Source organism: Cetorhinus maximus, unplaced genomic scaffold (genome assembly GCF_964194155.1).
Source record: "Cetorhinus maximus unplaced genomic scaffold, sCetMax3.hap1.1 HAP1_SCAFFOLD_188, whole genome shotgun sequence".
NCBI lineage: Eukaryota > Metazoa > Chordata > Chondrichthyes > Lamniformes > Cetorhinidae > Cetorhinus > Cetorhinus maximus.
This window is the reverse complement of record NW_027596168.1, coordinates 442,503-466,750: the sequence shown is the minus strand read 5'-3', so window position 1 is coordinate 466,750 and position 24,248 is coordinate 442,503. Positions and strand designations below refer to the sequence as shown.

General features: G+C 43.6%; 1 protein-coding gene across 5 annotated transcripts in view; it reads right to left on the bottom strand.

Moving 5' to 3' along the window:
- LOC144672993 (coiled-coil domain-containing protein 102A-like) overlaps window positions 1–24,248 on the bottom strand; it is a 447,451-nt gene that overhangs the window by 145,060 nt on the left and 278,143 nt on the right. For all 5 annotated transcript variants that reach the window (XM_078534991.1, XM_078534993.1, XM_078534994.1 and 2 more), the window contains one exon: window positions 11,065–11,235. In XM_078534991.1, the coding sequence (XP_078391117.1) occupies window positions 11,065–11,235 (171 nt within the window). The remainder of the gene's footprint in view (window positions 1–11,064; window positions 11,236–24,248) is intronic.

Here is a 24,248-nt window from a genome sequence, read left to right as displayed (position 1 = left end):
GTGAGAATAATACACAACAGTGAGTGTACTGGACTGGGAGACCATGAGAGAATACTATATAACAGTGAGTGTAATACACAGGGGTAGCATGTGAGAATAATATACAACAGTGTGTGTACTGGACAGGCGGAGCATGTGAGAATAATATACAACAGTGATTGTACTGGACAGGGGAACCATGTGAGAATAATATACAACAGTGAGTGTACTGGGCAGTGGAACCATGTGAGAATAATATACAAATGTGACTGTACTGGACAGGGGAACCATATAAGATTCATATACAACAGTTTGTGTACTGGGCAGGGGAACCATGTGAGAATAATATACTACTGTGAGTGTACTGGACAGGGGAAACATGTGAGAATAATATACAAAAGTGAGTGTACTGGACAGGGGAACCATGTGAGATTAATATACAACAGTTTCTGTACTGGACAGGGGAACCATATCAGAATAATATACTACTGTGAGTGTACTGGACTGGGGGAGCATGTGAGAATAATATATAGCAGTGAGTGTACTGCACAGGGGGATCATGTGAGAATAATATACAACAGTGTATGTACTGGACAGGGAAACCATGTGAGAATAATATACAACAGTGAGTGTACTGGCAAGGGGAACCATGTGAGAATAATATACAACAGTGGGTGTACTGGACAGGGGAACCATGTGAGAATAATATACAACAATGAGTGTACTGGAGAGGGGGAGCATTTGAGAAAATATACAACAGTGAGTGTATAGGACAGGGGTAGCGTGTGAGAATATTATACAACAGTGACTGTACTGGACAGGGGGAGCATATGAGAATAATTTATAACAGTGAGTGTACTGCACAGGGGGAGCATATGAGAATAATATAGAACAGTGAGTGTACTGGACAGGGAACCATGTGAGAATAATATACAACAGTGAGTGTACTGGACAGGGGAACCATGTGAGAATAATATACAACAGTGAGTGTACTGGACAGGGGAAACATGTGAGAATAATATATTACCGCGAGTGTACTGGACAGGGGAACCATGTGGGAATAATATATTACAGCGAGTGTACTGGACAGGGGAACCATGTGAGATTAATATATTACCGTGAGTGTACTGGACAGGGGAACCATGTGAGAATAATATATAACAGTGAGTGTACTGGACAGGGGAACCATGTGAGAAAAATATATTACCGTGAGTGTACTGGACAGGGGAACCATGTGAGAATAATATATTACCGTGAGTATACTGGACAGGGGAACCATGTGGGAATAATATATTACAGCGAGTGTACTGGACAGGGGAACCATGTGAGAATAATATACAACAGTGAGCGCACTGGGCGAGGGGAGCATGAGAGAATAATTTATCACAGAGTCTACTGGACAAGGGGAGCATGAGAGAATAATATAACACTGAGTCTACTGGACAGGGGAACCTTGTGAAAATAATATACAACATTGAGTGTACTGGACAGGGGGAGCATGTGAGAATAATATACAACAGTGAGTGCACTGGACAGGGGAACCATGGGAGAATAATATACAAAAGTGAGTGTACTGTACAGGGGGAGCATGTGAGAATAATATGTAACAGTGAGTGTACTGGACAGGGGAAACATGTGAGAATAATATATTACCGTGAGTGTACTGGACAGGGGAACCATGTGGGAATAATATATTACAGCGAGTATACTGGACAGGGGAACCATGTGGGAATAATATATTACAGCGAGTGTACTGGACAGGGGAACTATGTGAGAATAATATATTACCGTGAGTGTGCTGGACAGGGGGAGCATGTGAGAATAATATATAACAGTGAGTGTACTGCACAGGGGGATCATGTGAGAATAATATACAACAGTGTATGTACTGGACAGGGGGACCATGTGAGAAAAATATACAACAGTGACTGTACTGGACAGGGGAACCATGTGAGAATAATATACAACAGTGGGTGTACTGGACAGGGGAACCATGTGAGAATAATATACAACAATAAGTGTACTGGAGAGGGGGAGCATTTGAGAATAATATATAACAGTGAATGTACTGGACAGGGGGAGCGTGTGAGAATATTATACAACAGTGAGTGTACTGTACAGGGGGAGCATGTGAGAATAATATATAACAGTGAGTGTACAGCACAGGGGGTGCATGTGAGAATGATATACAACAGTATGTGTACTGGACAGGGGAATCATGTGAGAATAATATACTACATTGAGTGTACTGGACAGGGGAAAACTTGTGAGTATAATATACAAAAGTGTGTGTACTGTACAGGGGAACCATGTGAGAATAATATACAACAGTGAGTGTACTGGACAGGGGAACCATGTGAGAATAATATACAACAGTGAGCGCACTGGGTGAGGGGAGCATGAGAGAATAATTTATGCACAGAGTCCACTGGACAGGGGGAGCATGAGAGCATAATATATCACTCAGTCTACTGGACAGGGGGAGCATGTGAGAATAATATACAACAGTGAGTGTTTTGGACAGTGGGAGCATGTGAGAATTATATACAACAGTGAGTGTACTGGACAGGGGAACCATGTGAGAATAATATACAAAAGTTAGTGTACTGGACAGGGGAACCATGTGAGAATAATACACAAGAGTGAGTGCACTGGACTGGGGGAGCATGTGAGTATGATATATAACAGTGAGTGTAATGCACAGGGGTAGCATGTGAGAATAATATACAACAGTGTGTGTACTGGACAGGCGGAGCATGTGAGAATAATATACAACAGTGAGTGTAGTGGGGAGGGGAACCATGTGAGAATAATGTACAAAAGTGAGTGTACTGGACAGGGGAACCACATGAGATTAATATACAACAGTTTGTACTGGACAGGGGAACCATGTGAGAATAATATACAACATTGGGTGTACTGGACAGGGGAACCATGTGAGAATAATATACAACAATGAGTGTACTGTACAGGGGGAGCATGTTAGAATAATATATAACAGTGAGTGTACTGCACAGGGGGAGCATGTGAGAATAATATACAACAGTATGTGCACTGGAAAGGGAAACCATGTGAGAATAAAATACAACATTGAGTGTACTGGACAGGGGAACCATGTGAGAATAATATACAACAGTGAGTGTACTGGACAGGGAACCATGTGAGAATAATATACAACAGTGAGTGTACTGGACAGGGGGAGCATGTGAGAATAATATACAACAGTGAGTGCACTGGACAGGGGAACCATGGGAGAATAATATACAAAAGTGAGTGTACTGTACAGGGGGAGCATGTGAGAATAATATGTAACAGTGAGTGTACTGGACAGGGGAACCATGTGAGAATAATATACAACAGTGAGCGCACTGGACGAGGGGAGCATGAGAGAATAATTTATCACAGAGTCTACTGGACAGGGTGAGCATGAGAGAATAATATATCACTGAGTCTACTGGACAAGCGGAGCATGTGAGAATAATATACAACAGTGAGTGTTTTGGACAGTGAGAGCATGTGAGAATAATATACAACAGTGTGTGTACTGGACAGGCGGAGCATGTGAGAATAATATACAACAGTGAGTGTAGTGGGGAGGGGAACCATGTGAGAATAATATACAAAAGTGAGATACTGGACAGGGGAACCATATGAGTTTAATATACAACAGTTTGTACTGGACAGGGGAACCATGTGAGAATAATATACTACCGTGAGTGTATTGGACAGGGGAACCATGTGAGATTAATATACAACAGTTTGTGTAGTGGACAGGGGAACCATATGAGAATAATATACTACTGTGCGTTTACTGGACAGGGGGAGCATGTGAGAATAATATATAACAGTGAGTGTACTACACAGGGGGATCATGTGAGAATAATATACAACAGTGTATGTACTGGACAGGGGGACCATGTGAGAATAATATATAACAGTGAGTGTACTGGACAGGGGATCCATGTGAGAATAATATACAACATTGGGTGTACTGGACAGGGGACCCATGTGAGAATAATATACAACAATAAGTGTACTGGAGAGGGGGAGCATTTGAGAATAATATATAACAGTGAGTGTACTGGACGGGGGAGCGTGTGAGAATATTATACAACAGTGAGTGTACTGTACAGGGGGAGCATGTGAGAATAATATATAACAGTGAGTGTACAGCACAGGGGGTGCATGTGAGAATGATATACAACAGTATGTGTACTGGACAGGGGAATCATGTGAGAATAATATACTACATTGAGTGTACTTGACAGGGGAAAACTTGTGAGAATAATATACAAAAGTGTGTGTACTAGACAGGGGAACCATGTGAGAATAATATACAACAGTGAGTGTACTGGACAGGGGAACCATGTGAGAATAATATACAACAGTGAGCGCACTGGACGAGGGGAGCATGAGAGAATAATTTATCACAGAGTCTACTGGACAGGGTGAGCATGAGAGAATAATATATCACTGAGTCTACTGGACAAGCGGAGCATGTGAGAATAATATACAACAGTGAGTGTTTTGGATAGTGAGAGCATGTGAGAATAATATACAACAGTGTGTGTACTGGACAGGCGGAGCATGGGAGAATAATATACAACAGTGAGTGTAGTGGGGAGGGGAACCATGTGAGAATAATATACAAAAGTGAGTGTACTGGACAGGGGAACCATATGAGTTTAATATACAACAGTTTGTACTGGACAGGGGAACCATGTGAGAATAATATACTACTGTGAGTTTACTGGACAGGGGGAGCATGTGAGAATAATATATAACAGTGAGTGTACTACACAGGGGGATCATGTGAGAATAATATACAACAGTGTATGTACTGGACAGGGGGACCATGTGAGAATAATATATAACAGTGAGTGTACTGGACAGGGGATCCATGTGAGAATAATATACAACATTGGGTGTACTGGACAGGGGAAACATGTGAGAATAATATACAACAATGAGTGTACTGTACAGGGGGAGCATGTGAGAATAATATATAACAGTGAGTATACTGCACAGGGGGAGCATGTGAGAATAATATACTACAGTATGTGCACTGGAAAGGGAAACCATGTGTGAATAAAATACAACATTGAGTGTACTGGACAGGGGAACCATGTGAGAATAATATATAACAGTGAGTGTACTGGACAGGGGAAGCATGTGAGAATAATACACAACAGTGAGTTTACTGGATAGGGGGAGCGTGTGAGAATATTATACAACAGTGAGTGTACTGTACAGGGGGAGAATGTGAGAATAATATATAACAGTGAGTGTACTGTACAGGGGGAGCATGTGAGAATAATATACATCAGTGAGTGCACTGGACAGTGGAACCATGGGAGAATAATATACAAAAGTGAGTGTACTGTACAGGGGGAGCATGTGAGAATAATATGTAACAGTGAGTGTACTGGACAGGGGAAACATGTGAGAATAATATATTACCGCGAATGTACTGGACAGGGGAACCATGTCGGAATAATATATTACAGCGAGTGTACTGGACAGGAGAACCATGTAGGCTGGACAAGGGAACCATGTAGGAATAATATACAACAGTGAGCGCACTGGGCGAGGGGAGCATGAGAGAATAACCTATCACAGAGTCTACTGCGCAGGGGATCCAAGTGAGAATAAGTTAGAACAGAGAGAGTACTGGACATGGGGATCCTATGAGAATAATATATAACAGTGAGTGTGCTGGACAGGGCGGGAATGTGAGAATAATATACAACAGTGTGTGTTTTGGACAGGGGAACCATGTGAGAATAATATACAGCAGTGTGTGTACTGGACAGGAGAACCATGTGAGAGTAATGTACAACAGTGAGTGTACTGGACAGGGAACCATGTGAGAATAATATATTACAGCGAGTGTACTGGACAGGGGAACCATGTGGGAATAATATATTACAGCGAGTGTACTGGACAGGGGAACCATGTGGGAATAATGTATTACAGCGAGTGTACGGGACAGGAGAACTATGTAAGAATAATATATTACCGTGAGTGTGCTGGACAGGGGAACCATGTAGGAATAATATACAACAGTGAGCGCACTGGGCGAGAGGAGCATAAGAGAATAATCTATCACAGAGTCTACTGGGCAGGGGATCCATGTGAGAATAAGTTAGAACAGAGAGAGTACTGGACATGGGGATCCTATGAGAATAATATATAACAGTGAGTGTGCTGGACAGGGGAACCATGTGAGAATAATAAACAACAGTGAGTGTACTGGGCAGAGGAACCATGTGAGAATAATATACAACAGTGAGTGTACTGGACAGGGGAACCATGTGAGAATAATAAACAACAGTGAGTGTACTGGGCAGAGGAACCATGTGAGAATAATATACAACAGTGAGTGTACTGGACAGGGGAACCATGTGAGAATAATATACACAATGAGTGTACTGGACAGGGGAACCATGTGAGATTAATATACAACAGTGAGTGCACTGGACAGGGGAACCATGTGACAATAATATGCAAAAGTATCTGTACTGGACAGGGGAACCATGCGAGAATCATATACAACAGTGAGTGTACTGGACAGGGGAACCATGTGATAATAATATACAACAATGTGTGTACTGGACAGGGGGAGGATGTGAGAATAATATATAGCAGTGAGTGTACTGCCCAGGGGGAGCATGTGAGAATAATATACAACAGTGAGTGTACTGGACAGTGGAATCATGTCGGATTAATATACAACGGTGAGTGTACTGGACAGGGGAACCATGTGAGAATAATATATAACAGTGAGTGTACTGCACAGGGGGAGCATGTGAGAATAATATACACCAGTGAGTGTACTGGACCGGGGAACCATGTGAGAATAATATACAACAGTGAGTGCACTGGACAGGGGGAGCATGTGAGAGTAATATATAACAGTGAGTGTACTGGACAGGGGAACCATTTGAGAATAATATACAACAGTGCGTGTACTGGACAGTTGGAGCATCTGCGAATAATATACAACAATGAGTGTACTGGACAGGGGAACCATGTGAGAATAATATATAACTGTGAGTGTACTGGACAGGAGAACCATGTGAGAATAATATACAACAGTGAATGTACAGGACAGGGGGAGCATGTGAGAAAAATATACAACAGTGAGTGTACTGGACAGGGGGAGCATGTGAGAATAATATATAACTGTGAGTGTACTGGACAGGAGAACCATGTGAGAATAATATACAACAGTGAATGTACTGGACAGGGGGAGCATGTGAGAAAAATATACAACAGTGAGTGTACTGGACAGGGGGAGCATGTGAGAATAATATACAACAGTGAGAGTACTGGACAGGGGAACCATGTCAGAATAATATACAACAGTGAATGTACTGGACAGGGGGAGCATGTGAGAAAAATATACAACAGTGAGTGTGCTGGACAGGGGGAGCATGTGAGAATAATATATAACAGTGAGTGTACTGGACAAGGGGAGCATGTGAGAAAAATATGTAACAGTGAGTGTACTGGACAGGGGAAACATGTGAGAATAATATATTACCGCGAATGTACTGGACAGGGGAACCATGTCGGAATAATATATTACAGCGAGTGTACTGGACAGGAGAACCATGTAGGTTGGACAAGGGAACCATGTAGGAATAATATACAACAGTGAGCGCACTGGGCGAGGGGAGCATGAGAGAATAACCTATCACAGAGTCTACTGCGCAGGGGATCCAAGTGAGAATAAGTTAGAACAGAGAGAGCACTGGACATGGGGATCCTATGAGAATAATATATAACAGTGAGTGTGCTGGACAGGGCGGGAATGTGAGAATAATATACAACAGTGTGTGTTTTGGACAGGGGAACCATGTGAGAATAATATACAGCAGTGTGTGTACTGGACAGGAGAACCATGTGAGAGTAATATACAACAGTGAGTGTACTGGACAGGGAACCATGTGAGAATAATATACAACAGTAAGTGTACTGGACAGGGGAACCATGTGAGAATAATATACAACATTGAGTGTACTGGACAGGAGGAGCATGGGAGAATAATATATAACAGTGAGTGTACTGGACAGGGGAACCATGTGGGAATAATATATTACAGCGAGTGTACTGGACAGGGGAACCATGTGGGAATAATATATTACAGCGAGTGTACTGGACAGGAGAACTATGTGAGAATAATATATTACCGTGAGTGTGCTGGACAGGGGAACCATGTAGGAATAATATACAACAGTGAGCGCACTGGGCGAGAGGAGCATAAGAGAATAATCTATCACAGAGTCTACTGGGCAGGGGATCCATGTGAGAATAAGTTAGAACAGAGAGAGTACTGGACATGGGGATCCTATGAGAATAATATATAACAGTGAGTGTGCTGGACAGGGGAACCATGTGAGAATAATAAACAACAGTGAGTGTACTGGGCAGAGGAACCATGTGAGAATAATATACAACAGTGAGTGTACTGGACAGGGGAACCATGTGAGAATAATAAACAACAGTGAGTGTACTGGGCAGAGGAACCATGTGAGAATAATATACAACAGTGAGTGTACTGGACAGGGGAACCATGTGAGAATAATATACACAATGAGTGTACTGGACAGGGGAACCATGTGAGATTAATATACAACAGTGAGTGCACTGGACAGGGGAACCATGTGACAATAATATGCAAAAGTATCTGTACTGGACAGGGGAACCATGCGAGAATCATATACAACAGTGAGTGTACTGGACAGGGGAACCATGTGATAATAATATACAACAATGTGTGTACTGGACAGGGGGAGGATGTGAGAATAATATATAGCAGTGAGTGTACTGCCCAGGGGGAGCATGTGAGAATAATATACAACAGTGAGTGCACTGGACAGTGGAATCATGTGGGATTAATATACAACGGTGAGTGTACTGGACAGGGGAACCATGTGAGAATAATATACAACAGTGAGTGTACTGCACAGGGGGAGCATGTGAGAATAATATACACCAGTGAGTGTACTGGACCGGGGAACCATGTGAGAATAATATACAGCAGTGAGTGCACTGGACAGGGGGAGCATGTGAGAATAATATATAACAGTGAGTGTACTGCACAGGGGGAGCATATGAGAATAATATACAACAGTAAGTGTACTGGACAGGGGAACCATGTCAGAATAATATACAACAGTGAGTGCACTGGACAGGGGGAGCATGTGAGAGTAATATATAACAGTGAGTGTACTGGACAGGGGGAGCATGTGAGAATAATATATAACTGTGAGTGTACTGGACAGGAGAACCATGTGAGAATAATATACAACAGTGAATGTACTGGACAGGGGGAGCATGTGAGAAAAATATACAACAGTGAGTGTACTGGACAGGGGGAGCATGTGAGAATAATATACAACAGTGAATGTACTGGACAGGGGGAGCATGTGAGAAAAATATACAACAGTGAGTGTGCTGGACAGGGGGAGCATGTGAGAATAATATATAACAGTGAGTGTACTGGACAGGGGGAGCATGTGAGAAAAATATACAACAGTGAGTGTACTGGACAGGGGAACCATGTGAGAATAATATACAACAGTGAGCGCACTGGGCGAGGGGAGCATGAGAGAATAATTTATCATACAGTCTACTGGACAGGGGGAGCATGAGAGAATAATATATCACTGAGTCTACTGGACATGGGGAGCATGTGAGAATAATATACAACAGTGAGTGTTTTGGACAGTGGGAGCATGTGAGAATAATATACAACAGTGAGTGTACTGGACAGGAGAACCATGTGAGAATAATATACAAAAGTGAGTGTACTGGACAGGGGGAGCATGTGAGAATAATATATATCAGTGTGTGCACTGGACAGGGGAACCATGTGAGAATAATAAACAACAGTGAGTGTACTGGATAGGGGAACCTTGTGAGAATAATATACAACAGTGAGTGTACTGGACAGGGCGAGAATGTGAGAATAATATACAACAGTGAGTGTACTGGACAGGGGGAGCAAGTGAGAATAATATATAACAGTGTACTGGACAGTGGAACCATGTGAGAATAATATATAACAGTGATTGTACTGGACAGGGGGAGCATGTGAATAATATAACAGTGAGTGTGCTGGACAGGGCGAGAATGTGAGAATAATATACAACAGTGTGAGTACTGGACAGGCTGAGAATGTGAGAATAATATATAGCAGTGAGTGTGCTGGGTAAGAACTCCGGAGATGTGACAATGAATTGACAAGTTGTTGAATTGATTTGAATGGAGCTGTGAACCTGCATCAGATAAGCAATGACTAGGAAACATTTCTAAAACCCACCCATACCTTGGAGCAGAATTTTGCCCTTGGCCTGTGTGCTCGGCGGGTGTGGGCGAGGGCAGTCTGGAAGCTGACCGCTGTCCACCATTGGTCCCGGAAGGCAATTTCATGCTAACAGGCAATTTCAGGTCCACCCAGGGTGAAACATGAGAGGTGGCAGTATCGCTGTCTGTGTGTTGGGAGGAGGAGTGCGAGCTGGGCGAGCGTGACCTTTGCGCATGTGTGCGATTCATTATGTCCCTGAGACAGATCGCTGCCTCAGGAAGATGAAGGGATATGAAAAAGATAATTTAAAAAAATAAAATGTAATGGAATGTGTCCCCTCATGTGGCTCTGTCACATGAGCAGGGACATGTTACTTATGAAAAATTAAAGTTTTTATTTGATTTTTGACACGTACATCAAGTGTGTTTCAAAATCTTCTCTCCCACAAATAGTTCATTCTGGGTGTACTGCCTGAATGCTCCCACAGTTGATGGATGTCCCCCGATAAGGAGGCTGCTCTCCATCGTCGAACAAGTCAGGAAGTGAGGAATCCTGGCACAACAGGTCTCTGCCCAAGGGGAAATCTGATGGTTTCAGCAAGGCATCAAGGTTTGAAAAAAGATGCACAATGCAGAGGGAGTTGAAACAAGAAGTATTCTCTGAGACTGCTTCACCGCTTCACTGATCTCACTGTAAATTTACAGAGCAACAGCTGAAATCTTCACAGCAGCTCCACTCCATCAAAAAACAGACAATACAAGGGGGCATACCTCATCTTCCGCCTGAGCCAGCTCTTTCTTTAACTCTTCCACTCGCAGGCGAAGTTTCTTCACTTCAGCTTCATGCTGCTCAATCCTTCTGTTTGCGTGTGCCAGCTCAGCCATCTTTTCTTGGTATTGTTTCTTTAGCTTGGCATGAATGTGTCTGAGATCTGACAACTCCTGCACCAAAAAACAATGCACAGCACAGTAAGTAACTCAAGAGCTTGAGAACGAACAAATGGCCACAACTTGGTATGGCTTACAGCTAGCCAGGGTGTTAGTGGTTCTCAAAATGTGGCCTGTGGGTAACTAGGGGTCCACAAAGGTCCAAAAATGCCAGTCACTGATCCACAACACCACAGCTGAGGGTGTACCACTCGCGTGGCTATGATTTGTCATTAGCGTGAGCAACAACAATGTAGTTTCTAAAGCAAGATGGATGTTACTGTCAGAACATACGACTGCAAGATCAGATTTCCAACACTTGGGAGCTGAAAACAAGGTGGAGGAACCCACCGAGCATGGAGCCTAACCTGAGACTGAAGCTCTGCAGCTTGGAAGTACATATCACTTCACTGGTGTCTGAAAAACAGCTTCATCCATCTGTTATGACACAGCAGTTAGTAAAGGCTAAGTTATTTAAAATCCCAGAGGGAAACTTTAAACAACTGAAATAACCTATATTTTGAATTGATACGATTGAGATGCAACTCTGAATTCAGAAATGAAACCACCAAGCCTCCAGAGGTTTTTTATATAAATTAAACATTTATTAATTTTACAAGGTATTAAACACATACACATCTACAAATTAGTACCATAAGAACTATTAAACAAATCCCCAAATTAATCACTCCTAAAATCTTCACCAAGGCAACAATAATGCATAGACTTCAACAGACACCAGGCAAAGCCCATTTTATCTTACAAATTTAAAATGAGGCTCTTTTCAATTTGTTTCCTTGGCTGACAGTTGCAGGCTTATAGGCAGCTTAGATCTCACATACCTCTCGCTTCCACACTCTTCTGTATATGCCTAGCCTTCCTTTTGAATGTAAATTCTCATTGTATCACCAGGCCCTTTGAAATCCAACTCTTCTAACAATAAAACCCCTTTCATAGTATCAATTGTATTAGTAATATAAACATATTGCTTGGTGTCTCTTAGCTAGGTGCAAGATTTCACCCCCAATCTTTGAATGGTTTATTCAACAAAATGCAAATGCACCCTTTACCTTACTGTTTACATCTCAAAACTGCTACACATCAAAGCAACCAGGCTACCTGGCTTTAATCCAATTAACACACACACATTCACAGACACAGACCCCAATACAAGTCCAATTTAAAATAATTTCCAATAACATTATGTCCATTAATATCTCTTCATGATGGGCAGGGTGCAGGAAGGTGGGATTAGAAAGGGCACCTGGATGTCCTTGGGCTGGCATGGACAAGATGGGCTGAATGGCCTCCTTCTGTGCTGTAACTTTTCTATGGTTCTATGACATCCCCCTCCCTAACGAGAAATGAACCATCATAATTCTAAAATACGGCTTCGTTTTGTTATAACCCAACTCACACTATCAGATGCATGCATTAACATAACAATATATAGGCACAAGTCCTTGGTATCAACATAAATCACTCCAGTTCAGTGTCCAGGTTTTTTTTAAAATGTCCAATGCTCCTTTAAGCTTCAAACTCTTGATAACGCATCTGCGAACAGATTCTCTCTTCTAGCAATATGTATAATCCGTAGATTAAATGGTTGTAATAATAGGCACCACCTGAAAAGCCTTGTACTTTTGTCTTAAAATTTGTCCAAAAGCTTTAAAGGATTATGGTCTGTATAAATGATTGTTTCTAATGAATTATTTGCAACATAAATTTCAAAATGCTGCAATGCTAACATCAAACCCAAAATCTCTTTTTCAATCGTTGAATATCTTCCCTGTTATACATTCAGTTTCCATGAAAAATACTCTATTGGTTTTTCAATTCCAGTGTCATCTTCTTGTAACAGTACAGCCCCAATATCTATATCACTTACGGCAATGGCCAACTTGAATTGCTTGGCATAATTGGGTACTGCCAAAACTGGTGTCGTAGTTAATAATACAGTTTTCAAACTATCAAATGCCTTCTGACACTCTAGTATCCATTGAAACTTCTTGTTCTTTTTAAATAGTTCAGTCAGTGGAGCAACCAATTGGCTAAAATTTGGAACAAATTTCCGGTGAAACTCACTCATGCCCAGGAATCTCAAAACTTCTCGTTTTGTTGTAGGCACTGGGAAATCCACGATAGCCTTAACTTTTGCATCTCTTAGAGCCACCTTAGCATGTCCAATGGTATGGCCTAGATACGTAACTTGTGCTTTTGCAAATTCACTTTTAGCCAAGTTCATCACCAAATTAGCTTCTTGTAATCGAGAAAATAATCCTTCCAGATGCTGTAAATGCTCCTCCATTGTGGGCCTGAAAACTATCAGATCATTATTATAAACAGCGCAATTTCTTAGACCTGCAATTACTCTGTTTGTCAGTCTTTGAAATGTTGCAGGTGCATTCTTCATACCAAATGGCATAACTTTAAACTGACATAATCCACTTGGTGTTACGAAAGCCGACATCACCTTTGCTCTTTCTGACAATGGTACCTGCCAATATCCTTTAAGCAAATCAGTCTTTGTGTTAAATTTTGATTGTGCCACTTTCTCAATGCAATCCTCCAACTGTGGTATAGGATAGGAATCCACTTTTGTCACTGCAATCATCTCTCAATAGTCCTCACACAGTCTTTGTGTTCCACCCGGTTTTGGTACCAGCACAATAGGTGAACCCCAGTTACTGCAACTAGACTCAATGATATCATTTTGAAGCATGAAATCAATTTTTTTTTGGACTTGTGAAATTTTGCTGGATTTAATCTTTAAGGAAGTTGCCTTATTGAAGATGAAACCTGTATAGAGACATCATATATAACTAAATGTGTCTTTCCTATTCCACAATTAGGTTTGTGTGACTGCAAAAGCCTTTTAAAATCACTTGACACTTGCTTGGAAGGTAACTCAATATTTCATTTAAATTTTCAAGTGCCCCCTCATTATCCAATTTGATTAGAGGAAAATCAATTTCAGAGTCCTGCACCTCTACCTCTTTCTCATCATCCACCATCACTAATACCTCTTTTTGTTCCTCTTCCCTGTCAAAGAACATTTTAAGCTTATTTACACGACACACCCTCTGCTTCTTTCTTCTATCTGGAGCATTTATTAAATAATTTACTTCACTCAATTTCTTTTCGATTCTGTAAGTCCCACTAAATATTGCATTGAATGAATCACCTGGTACCGGTAATAAAACTAGTACTTTCTCTACAGAAACAAAGCAGCGAGTTTTAGCTTTCTTATCTGGCTTCACTTTCATCAGTTGCTGTGATATCTTTAAACATTCCCTAGCCAACTCACATGTTTTATTCAATCTTTCTCTGAAATTTGACACGTAATCCAAGAGATTAGCTTCTGAATCTTGACCCACCAATTTCTCATGAATTAATTTCAGTGGTCCCCTTACTTTCATGTCCATAAACTAGTTCAAAACGGCTAAAGCCGGTCGATGCATTAGGAGCGTCTCTAATAACAAATAACAAAAATGGAATTCCTGTATCCCAATCCTATGCATAATCCTGACAGTGTGCTCTCATCATAGTTTTTAAAGTTTGATGCCATCTTTCCAAAGCTCCTTGTGACTCTGGATGATAGGTTGACTTAAACTGTTTTATCCCCAAACTGTTCATTACTTCCTCAAACAGCTGTGACATGAAATTCAACCCCTGATCTGATTATATTTCCTTCGGTAAGCCATACCTTAAAATAATGTAATTAACTCACCCACAATCTTCTAAATTGTAATATTTCTGAAAGTTATCGCTTCAGGAAACCAGGTAGACACATCCATTATTGTCAGTAAGTACTGATTTCCAATATTAGTCTTAGGGAGGGGACCTACACAATCAATCATGACCCTAGTAAAAAGTTCTTCAAATGCTGGTATTGGGATTAAAGGCGCCAGCTTAATCACTGCCGGTGGCTTTCCTGTTGCTTGATATGTATGACAGGTTCAACAGAATTTGACTGAATCATTCACTGTCCTTACTCCAGTGCCACATCAATGTGACTCACTCACTCTCTGTCCTTATTCCAGTCCCACACCAATGTGACTGATTCAGTCACTGTCTTTACTCCAGTCCCACATCAATGTGACTCACTCACTCGCTGTCCTTACTCCAGTCCCACAGTAATGTGACTGACTTATTCACTGCCCTTACTCCAGTCACACCCCAATGTGACTGACTCATTCACTGCCCTTACTCCAGTCCCACACCAATGTGACTGACTCACTCACTGTCCTAACTCTAGTCCCACACCAATGTGACTCACTCACTCTCTGTCCTTATTCCAGTCCCACAACAATGTGATTGACTCACTCGCTGCCCTTACTCCAGTCCCACACCAATGTGACTGACTCACTCACTGTCCTAACTCCAGTCCCACACCAATGTGACTCACTCACTCTCTGTCCTTATTCCAGTCCCACAACAATGTGACTGACTCACTCGCTGCCCTTACTCCAGTCCCACACCAATGTGGGGAGGTAGTGGCATAGTGGACTAGTATTCCAGTGACCCAGGGTAATCATCTGGGGACCTGGGTTCAAATCCCATCATGCAGATGGTGAAATTTGAATCTAACAATTTTACCTTGGGGCAGTGATACTATAGATAACACGCCTAACGACTGATCTCAAGATTATAGGTTCACATCCTACCAGGCTCATAGAAATTTAATGCAAGGAGTCTGACGAATGAGGCAGATGAGTTGAGGGCACAAATTAACACATGGAAGTATGATGTCATTGCTGTCACAGAGACATGGTTGAGAGATGGGCAGGATTCGCAGCTCAATAATCCAGGATGTAGGGTCTTCAGGCGAGACAGGGAAGGAGATAAAAGAGGAGTGAGTATCACAATATTGATCAAGGAATCAATTACAGCAGTAAGGAGGGATTACATCTTAGAAGGCTCCTCAAATGAAGACAAATGGGTAGAAATGAAAAACAAAAAAGGAGCAATCACATTGCTGGGAGTGTACTAGAGGCCCCCAAACAGTCAGAGAGAAATAGAAGAACAGATATGTAGGTAAATTTCAGAGAAGTGTAAAAATAATAGGGTAGTAATAGTGGGGGATTTCAATTTCCCCAACATTAACTGGGTTAATCATGATGTGATAGATTTAGAGGGATTCTCTAAGAGCGGAATTCTTAAAACGCATCCAGGAGAGCTTTTTAAGCCTGTACGTAGAAGGTCCTACAAGAGAGGGGGCGGTCCTGGACTTAATTTTAGGGAATGAAGCCGGGCAAGTGGTAGAGGTATCAGTGGGGGAACATTTTGCAGATAGTGATCATAGCTCCGTTAGACTCAAGGTTGTTATGGAAAAAGGACAAGGATGGGCCAGAAATCAGAGTTCTCAATTGGGGTAAGGCCGATTTTAATAAGATCAGATATGATTTGACCAGAGTGGACTGGGAGAAGCTACTTTTAGGTAAATCTGTGTCAGAGCTGTGGGGCTCATTCAAGAAGGAAATAGGGAGAGTACAGGGCCAACATATTCCAGTAAAGACAAAGGGTGGGACCAACAAATTCAGGGAACCCTAGATGTTGAGGGATATACAGGATTAGATAAAGAGAAAAAGGGAGGCTTATGGCAGATACCGAGGGCTCAAAGCAGCGGAAGCCCTAGAGGAGTATAGAATGTGTAGGGGGGAACTTAAAAAGGAAATTAGGAGAGCAAAAAGGGGGCATGAAAAAACATTGGCAGGTAAAATAAAGGAAAATCCAAAGTTATTTTACAAGTACATTAAGAGTAAGAGGATAACTAGGAAAAGAGTAGGGCCCATTAAGGACCATAGTGGTAATTTGTGTATGGAGCCGGGAGATGTAGGTAGGGTTTTAAATGAATACTTTGTGTTGGTGTTCACAAGTGAGAGGGACGATGTGGGTATGGAAATCAGGCAGAAGGACTGTGATATAATTAAAGAAATTAGCACAGAAAGGGAAGAGGTTCTAAGTGGTCTGGCAGGCTTAAAAGTAGATAAATCTCCAGGCCCAGGTGAAATGTATCCCAAGCTGTTGAGTGAGGACAGGGAGGAGATAGCAGGGGCGCTGGCAATAATTTTCAATACCTCTCTGGTCACAGGAGAGGTGCCAAAGGATTGGAGGACAGCCAATGTGGTACCGTTATTCAAGAAGGGAGGAAGGGATAAATCAGGGAACTACAGACCAGTCAGCCTAACCTCAGTGGTGGGGAAATTATTGGAAGCAATTCTGAGGGACAAAATTAATCTACACTTGGAAGAGGCAGGGATTAATCAAGGACAGTCAGCATGGTTTTGTTAAGAGGAGGTCATGTCTGACCAGTTTGGTTGAATTTTTCGAAGAGGTGATCAGGTGTGTAGATGAGGGCAATGCATTTGACGTAGTCTACTTGGACTTCAGCAAGGGTTTTGATAAGGTCCCGCATGGGAGACTGATAATGAAGGTAAGAGCCCATGGGATCCAAGGCAATTTGGCGAATTGGATCCAGAATTGACTGAGTGGCAGGAGCAGGGGGTGATGGTCGAGGGGTATTTTTGTGACTGGATGCCTGTGTCCAGTTGAGTTCCACAGGGATCAATGTTGGGGCCGTTGCTGTTTGTGATATAGAAAGACGATTTAGACTTGAATGTAGAGGGTTGATCAGTAAGTTCACAGATGACACGAAAATTGGTAGGGTGGCAAATAGTGAGGAGGATAGCCTTAGATTACAGGAGGATATAGATTGGCTGGTCAGATGGGCTGGTCAGTGGCAAATGGAATTTAATCCGGATGAGTGTGAGGTGATGCACTTGGACAGGACAAACAAGGCACAGGAATACACGATGCCTGAGAAGTACCAAGGATCAGAGGGTCATTGGTGTGCATGTCCACCAGTCCTTTAAGGTAGTGGGACAGGTGGATAAGGTGGTTAAGAAGGCATATGGGATACTTGCCTTTATTAGCCGAGGCATAGAATATAAGAGCAAGGAGGCTATGCTGGAACTGTATAAAAACGCTGGTTAGGCCACAGCTAGTGTACTGCGGGCAGTTCTGCAATCTGCATTATAGGAAGGATGTGATTGCACAAGAGGGCGTGCAGAGGAGATTTACCAGGATGTTGCCTGGGCTGGAGAGTTTTAGTTATGAGGGGAGATTGTATAGACTGGGGTTATTTTCCATGGAGCAGAGGAGATTGAGGGGGGACATGATTGAGGTGGATAAAATTATGAGGAGCATAGATAGGGGAGACAGGAAGGAGCTTTTCCCCTTGGTGCAGGGATCAATAACCAGGGGGCACAGATTCAAGATGAGGGGCAGGAGGTTTAGAGGGGATGTGAAGAGGAATTTTTTCACACAGAGGGTGGTGGGAAACTGGAACTCACGAACGGAAAAAGTGGTAGAGGCAGAAACTCTCATAACATTTAAGAAGTGTTTGGGTGTGAACTTGCGACGCAATGGCATACAAGACTGGAAAATGGGATGAGAATAGTTAGGTACTTGTATGACTGGCGCAGACTCGATGGGCCGAAGGACGTTTCTGTGGTGGAGACCTCTATGGCTCAATTACTGACCCACTCACTGTCCTTACTCCAGTCCTACACCAATGTGACTCACTCACCCACTGCCCTTACTCCAGTCCTACATCAATGTGACTCACTCACTCACTGTCCTTACTCCAGTCCTACATCAATGTGACTCACTCACTCACTGTCCTTACTCCAGTCCTACATCAATGTGACTCACTCACTCATTGTCCTTACTCCAGTCCTACACCAATGTGACTCACTCACTCACTGTCCTTACTCCAGTCCAACACCGATGTGACTCATTCACTCACTGTCCTTACTCCAGTCCAACACCGATGTGACTCATTCACTCACTGTCCTTACTCCAGTCCAACACCGATGTGACTCACTCACTCACTGTCCTTACTCCAGTCCAACACCAATGTGACTCACTCACTCACTGTCCTTACTCCAGTCCAACACCGATGTGACTCATTCACTCACTGTCCTTACTCCAGTCCAACACCGATATGACTCATTCACTCACTGTCCTTACTCCAGTCCGACACCGATGTGACTCACTCACTCACTGTCCTTACTCCAGTCCAACACCGATGTGACTCATTCACTCACTGTCCTTACTCCAGTCCGACACCGATGTGACATACTCATTCTCTGTTCAAACTCCAGTCCCACAACAATGAGACTGACTCACTCACTGTCCTAACTCCAGTCTAACACGAATGTAACTGACTCAGTCACTGTCCTAACTCCAGTCCCACAACAATATGACTGGCTCATCAACTGTCTGACTCCAGTCCCGCATGAATGTGACTGTCTCACTGTCAGTACTAAATCCAGCCCCAAACCAATGTGACTCACTTACTCTCTGTGCTTACTCCAGTCCCACACCAATGTGACTGTCTCACTCACTGTCCTTGCTCCAGTCCCACACCAATGTGACACACTCAGGCTCTGCCCTTACCCCAGCCCCACAACAATGTGACTGACTCATTCACTGTCCTTACTCCAGTCAGACACATATGTGATTCACTCACTCTCTGCCCTTACTCCAGTCCCACACCAATGTGACTATCTCATCCTCTGTCCTGAGTCCAGCCCCACAACAATGTGACTCACTCACTCAGTATCCTTACTCCTGTCCCACATCAATGTGACTGACTCACTCAGTCTCTGTCCTAACTCCCGTCTGACATCAATGTGACTCACTCACTCACTGTCCAAACTCCAGGCCCACATCAATGTGACTCACTCAGTCTCTGTCCTTACTCCAGCCCCACATCAATGTGACTGACTCACTCACAGTCCAAACTCTAGTCCCACACCAATGTGACTGACTCACTCATTGTCTAAACTCCAGTCCAACAACATCGTGACCGACTCACTCTCTGTTCTAACATCAGTCCCACACCAATTTGACTCACTCGGTTTCTGTCCTAACTCCAGTTCCACACCAACGTGACTGACTCACTCACTGTCCTAACTCCTGTCACACATCAACGTGACTCACTCAGTCTCTGTCCTTACTCCAGTTCTACACCAATGTGACTGTCTCATGGACTATCCTTTCTCCAGTCCCACAACAATGTGAATGACTCACTCACTGTCCTAACTCCAGTCCCACAATAATGTGAAACACTCACTCACTGTCCAAACTCCAGTCCCACAATAATGTGATTTACGCACTCACAGTCTTAACTCCAGTCTGACATCAATGTGACTGATTCACTCTCTGTCCTTACTCGAGTCACACACCAATGTGATTAACTCATTCTCTGTCCTGAATCCTGTCCTACACCGATGTGACTGACTCACTCACGGTCCTAACTCCAGTCCCACATCAATGTGACTCACTCGGCATCTGTCCTTACTCCGGACCCACACCAATGTGTCTAACCAACTCACTGTCCTAACTCCAGTCCCACAATAATGTGACTGACTCACTCACTGCACTTACCCCAGTCCCACATCAATGTGACTGACACACTCACTGTCTTAACTCCAGTCCAACATCAACGTGTCTGAGTCACTCACTATCCTAACTGCAGTCCCACACCAATGTCACTGACTCACTCACTGTCCTAATTCCAGTCCCACAACATGACTGACTCACTCACTGTCCTAACTCCGGTCCCGCAATAATGTCACTGACTCGCTCGCAGTCCTAATTCCAGTCCCACAACGTGACGGACTCACTCACTGTCCTAACTCCGGTCCGACATCAACGTGACTGACTCACCGACTGTCCTTACTCCAGCCCCACACCAATGTGACTGACTCGCTCTCTGTCCTTACTCCAGCCCCACAGCAATGTGACTGACTCACTCACAGTCCAAACTCCAGTCCCACACCAATGTGACTCACTCAGTCTCTATCGTTCCTCCAGTTCCACACCAATGTGACTCACTCAGTCTCTATCGTTCCTCCAGTTCCACAATAATGTGACTCACTCAGTCTCTATCCTTACTCCAGTCTCACACTAATGTGACTGATTCACTCACTGTCCTTACTGCAGTCCCACATCAATGTGACTGATGCACTCACTGTCTTAACTCCAGTCCCACAATAATGTGGCTGACTCACTCACTGTCCTAACTCCACTCCCACAACAACGTGACTGACTCACTCACTGTCCTAACATCACTCCCACAACAACATGACTGATTCACTCACGGTCCTTACTCCAGTCCCGCAACAATGTGACTGACGCACTCACTGTCTTAACTCCAGTCCAACATCAACGTGACTGACGCACTCTCTGTTCTAACACCAGTCCCACACCAATGTGACTCACTCGGTCTCTGTCCTTACTCAAGTCACACAATAATGTGACTCACTCAGTCTCTGTCCTTATTCCAGTTCTACACAAATGTGACTGTCTCATCGACGAAACATTTCCAGTTCAACAACAATGTGAATGACTTACTCACTGTCTTAACTCCAGTCTGACATCAATATGATTGATTCACGCACTGTCCTCACTCGAGTCACACATCAATGTTACTAACTCACTCTCTGTCCTTACTCCTGTCCTACACCGATGTGACTGACACAGTAACTGACATTACTCAAATCCGAAATCTATGTGACAGACTCACACGCTGTCGTTACTCCAGTCCCACAACAGCGTGACTGACTCACTCACTGTCCTAACTCCAATCCCACACCAACCTGACTCACTCGGTCTCTGTCCTTACTGCAGTCCCATACCAAGGTGACTGACTCACTCGCTGTCCTAACTCCGGTCCGACATCAATGTGACTGTCCTTACACCAGTCCCACAATAATGTGACTCACTCACTCACTGTCCTGACTGCAGTCCCACACCAATGTGACTCACTCAGTCTCTATCCTTCCTACAGTTCCACACCAATGTGACTGACTCACTCACTGTCCTAACTCCGGTCCGACATCAACGTGACTGACTCACCGACTGTCCTTACTCCAGCCCCCCAATAACGTGACTGACTCACTCACTGTCCTAACTCGTGGCCCACAATAATGTCACTGACGCAGTCCTAATTCCAGACCCAAAACGTGACTGGCTCACTCGCTGTCCTAACTGCAGTCCCACAATAATGTGACTGACTCACTCACTGTTCTAACTCCAGTCTGATATCAATGTGACTGATTCACTCACTGTCCTTGCCACAGTCCCACACCAATGTGACTCACTCAGTCTCTATCCTTACTCCAGTTCCACACCAAAGTGACGGCCTCACTCACTGTCCTAACTCCCGTCCCACATCAACGTGACTCACTCAGTCTCTGTCCTTACTCCAGTCCCACAACAATATGAATGACTTACTCACCGTCTTAACTCCAGTCTGACATCAATGTGACTGATTCACTCACTGTCCTTACTCGAGTCACACATCAATGTTACTAACTCGCTCTCTGTCCTTACTCCTGTCCTATACCGATGTGACTGACACAGTAACTGACATTACTCCAATCCGAAATCTATGTGACTGACTCACTCACTGTCCTTACTGCAGTTCCACAACAATGTGACTGACTCACTCACTGTACTAACTCCAGTCCCACAAAACCGTGACTGACTCACTCACGGTGCTTACTCCAGTCCCGCAACAATGTGACTGACTCACTCACTGTCTTAACTCCGGTCCAACATCAACGTGACTGACGTACTCTCTGTTCTAACACCAATCCCACACCAATGTGACTCACTCGGTCTCTGTCCTTACTGCAGTCCCACCCCAATGTGACTCACTCGGTCTCTGTCCTTCCTGCTGCACCACACCAATGTGATTGACTCACTCACTGTCCTAACTCCGGTCCCACACCAATGTGACTCACTCAGTCTCTATCCTTCCTCCAGTTCCACACCAATGTGACTGACTCACTCACTGTCCTAACTCCAGTCTGACGTCAACATGACTCACCTAGTCTTTGTCCATATTCCAGTTCTACACCAATGTGACTCACTCGCTCTCTGTCCTTACTCCAGTCACACACCAATGTGACTCACTCGGTCTCTGTCCTTACTCCAGTCACACACCAATATGACTCACTCGGTCTCTGTCCTTACTCCAGTCACACACCAATCTGACTGACTGACTCACTGTCCTCACTCCAATCCCACTGTAATGTCACTGACTTACTCGCTGTCCTTACTGCAGTCCGACAACAATGTGACTGACTGACTCACTGTTCTAACTCCAGTCCCACAATAATGTCACTGACTCACTCGCAGTCCTAATTCCAGACCTAAAGCGTGACTGACTCACTCACTGTCCTAACTCCTGCCCACAACAATGTGACTCATTCACTGTTCTTACTCCAGTCCCACAACAATGTGACTGACTCACTCACTGTCTTAACTTCAGTCCAACTTCAACGCGACCGATTCACTCTCTGTTCTAACACAAATCCCACATCAATGTGACTCACTCAGTCTTTGTTCTTACTCCAGCCCTACAACTATGTGACTGACTCACTCACTGTCCTTACTCCAGGCCCACATCAATGTGACTCACTCAGTCTCTATCCTTACTCCAGCCCTACAACAATGTGACTGACTCACTCACTGTCCTAATTCCAGTCCCACAACAATGTGACTCACTCACTCACTGTCCTTGCCGCGGTCCCACACCAATGTGACTCAATCAGTCTCTATCCTTACTCCAGTTCCACACCAATGTGACTGACTCACTCACTGTCTTAACTCCAGTCCCACACCAATGTGACTCACTCAGTCTCTGTCCTTACTCCAGTCCCACACCAATGTGACTGACGCACTCACTGTCCTAACTCCAGTCCCACACCAATGTGACTCACTCAGTCTCTATCCTTACTCCAGTCCCACACCAATGTGACTGACGCACTCACTGTCCTAACTCCACTCCCACAACAACGTGACTGACTCACTCACGGTCCTTACTTCAGTCCCAAAACAATGCGACTTAATGCACTCACTATCTTAACTCCAGTCCAACCTCAGCGTGACTGACGCACTCTCTGTTCTAACACCAGTCCCACCCCAATGTGACTCACTCGGTCACTGTC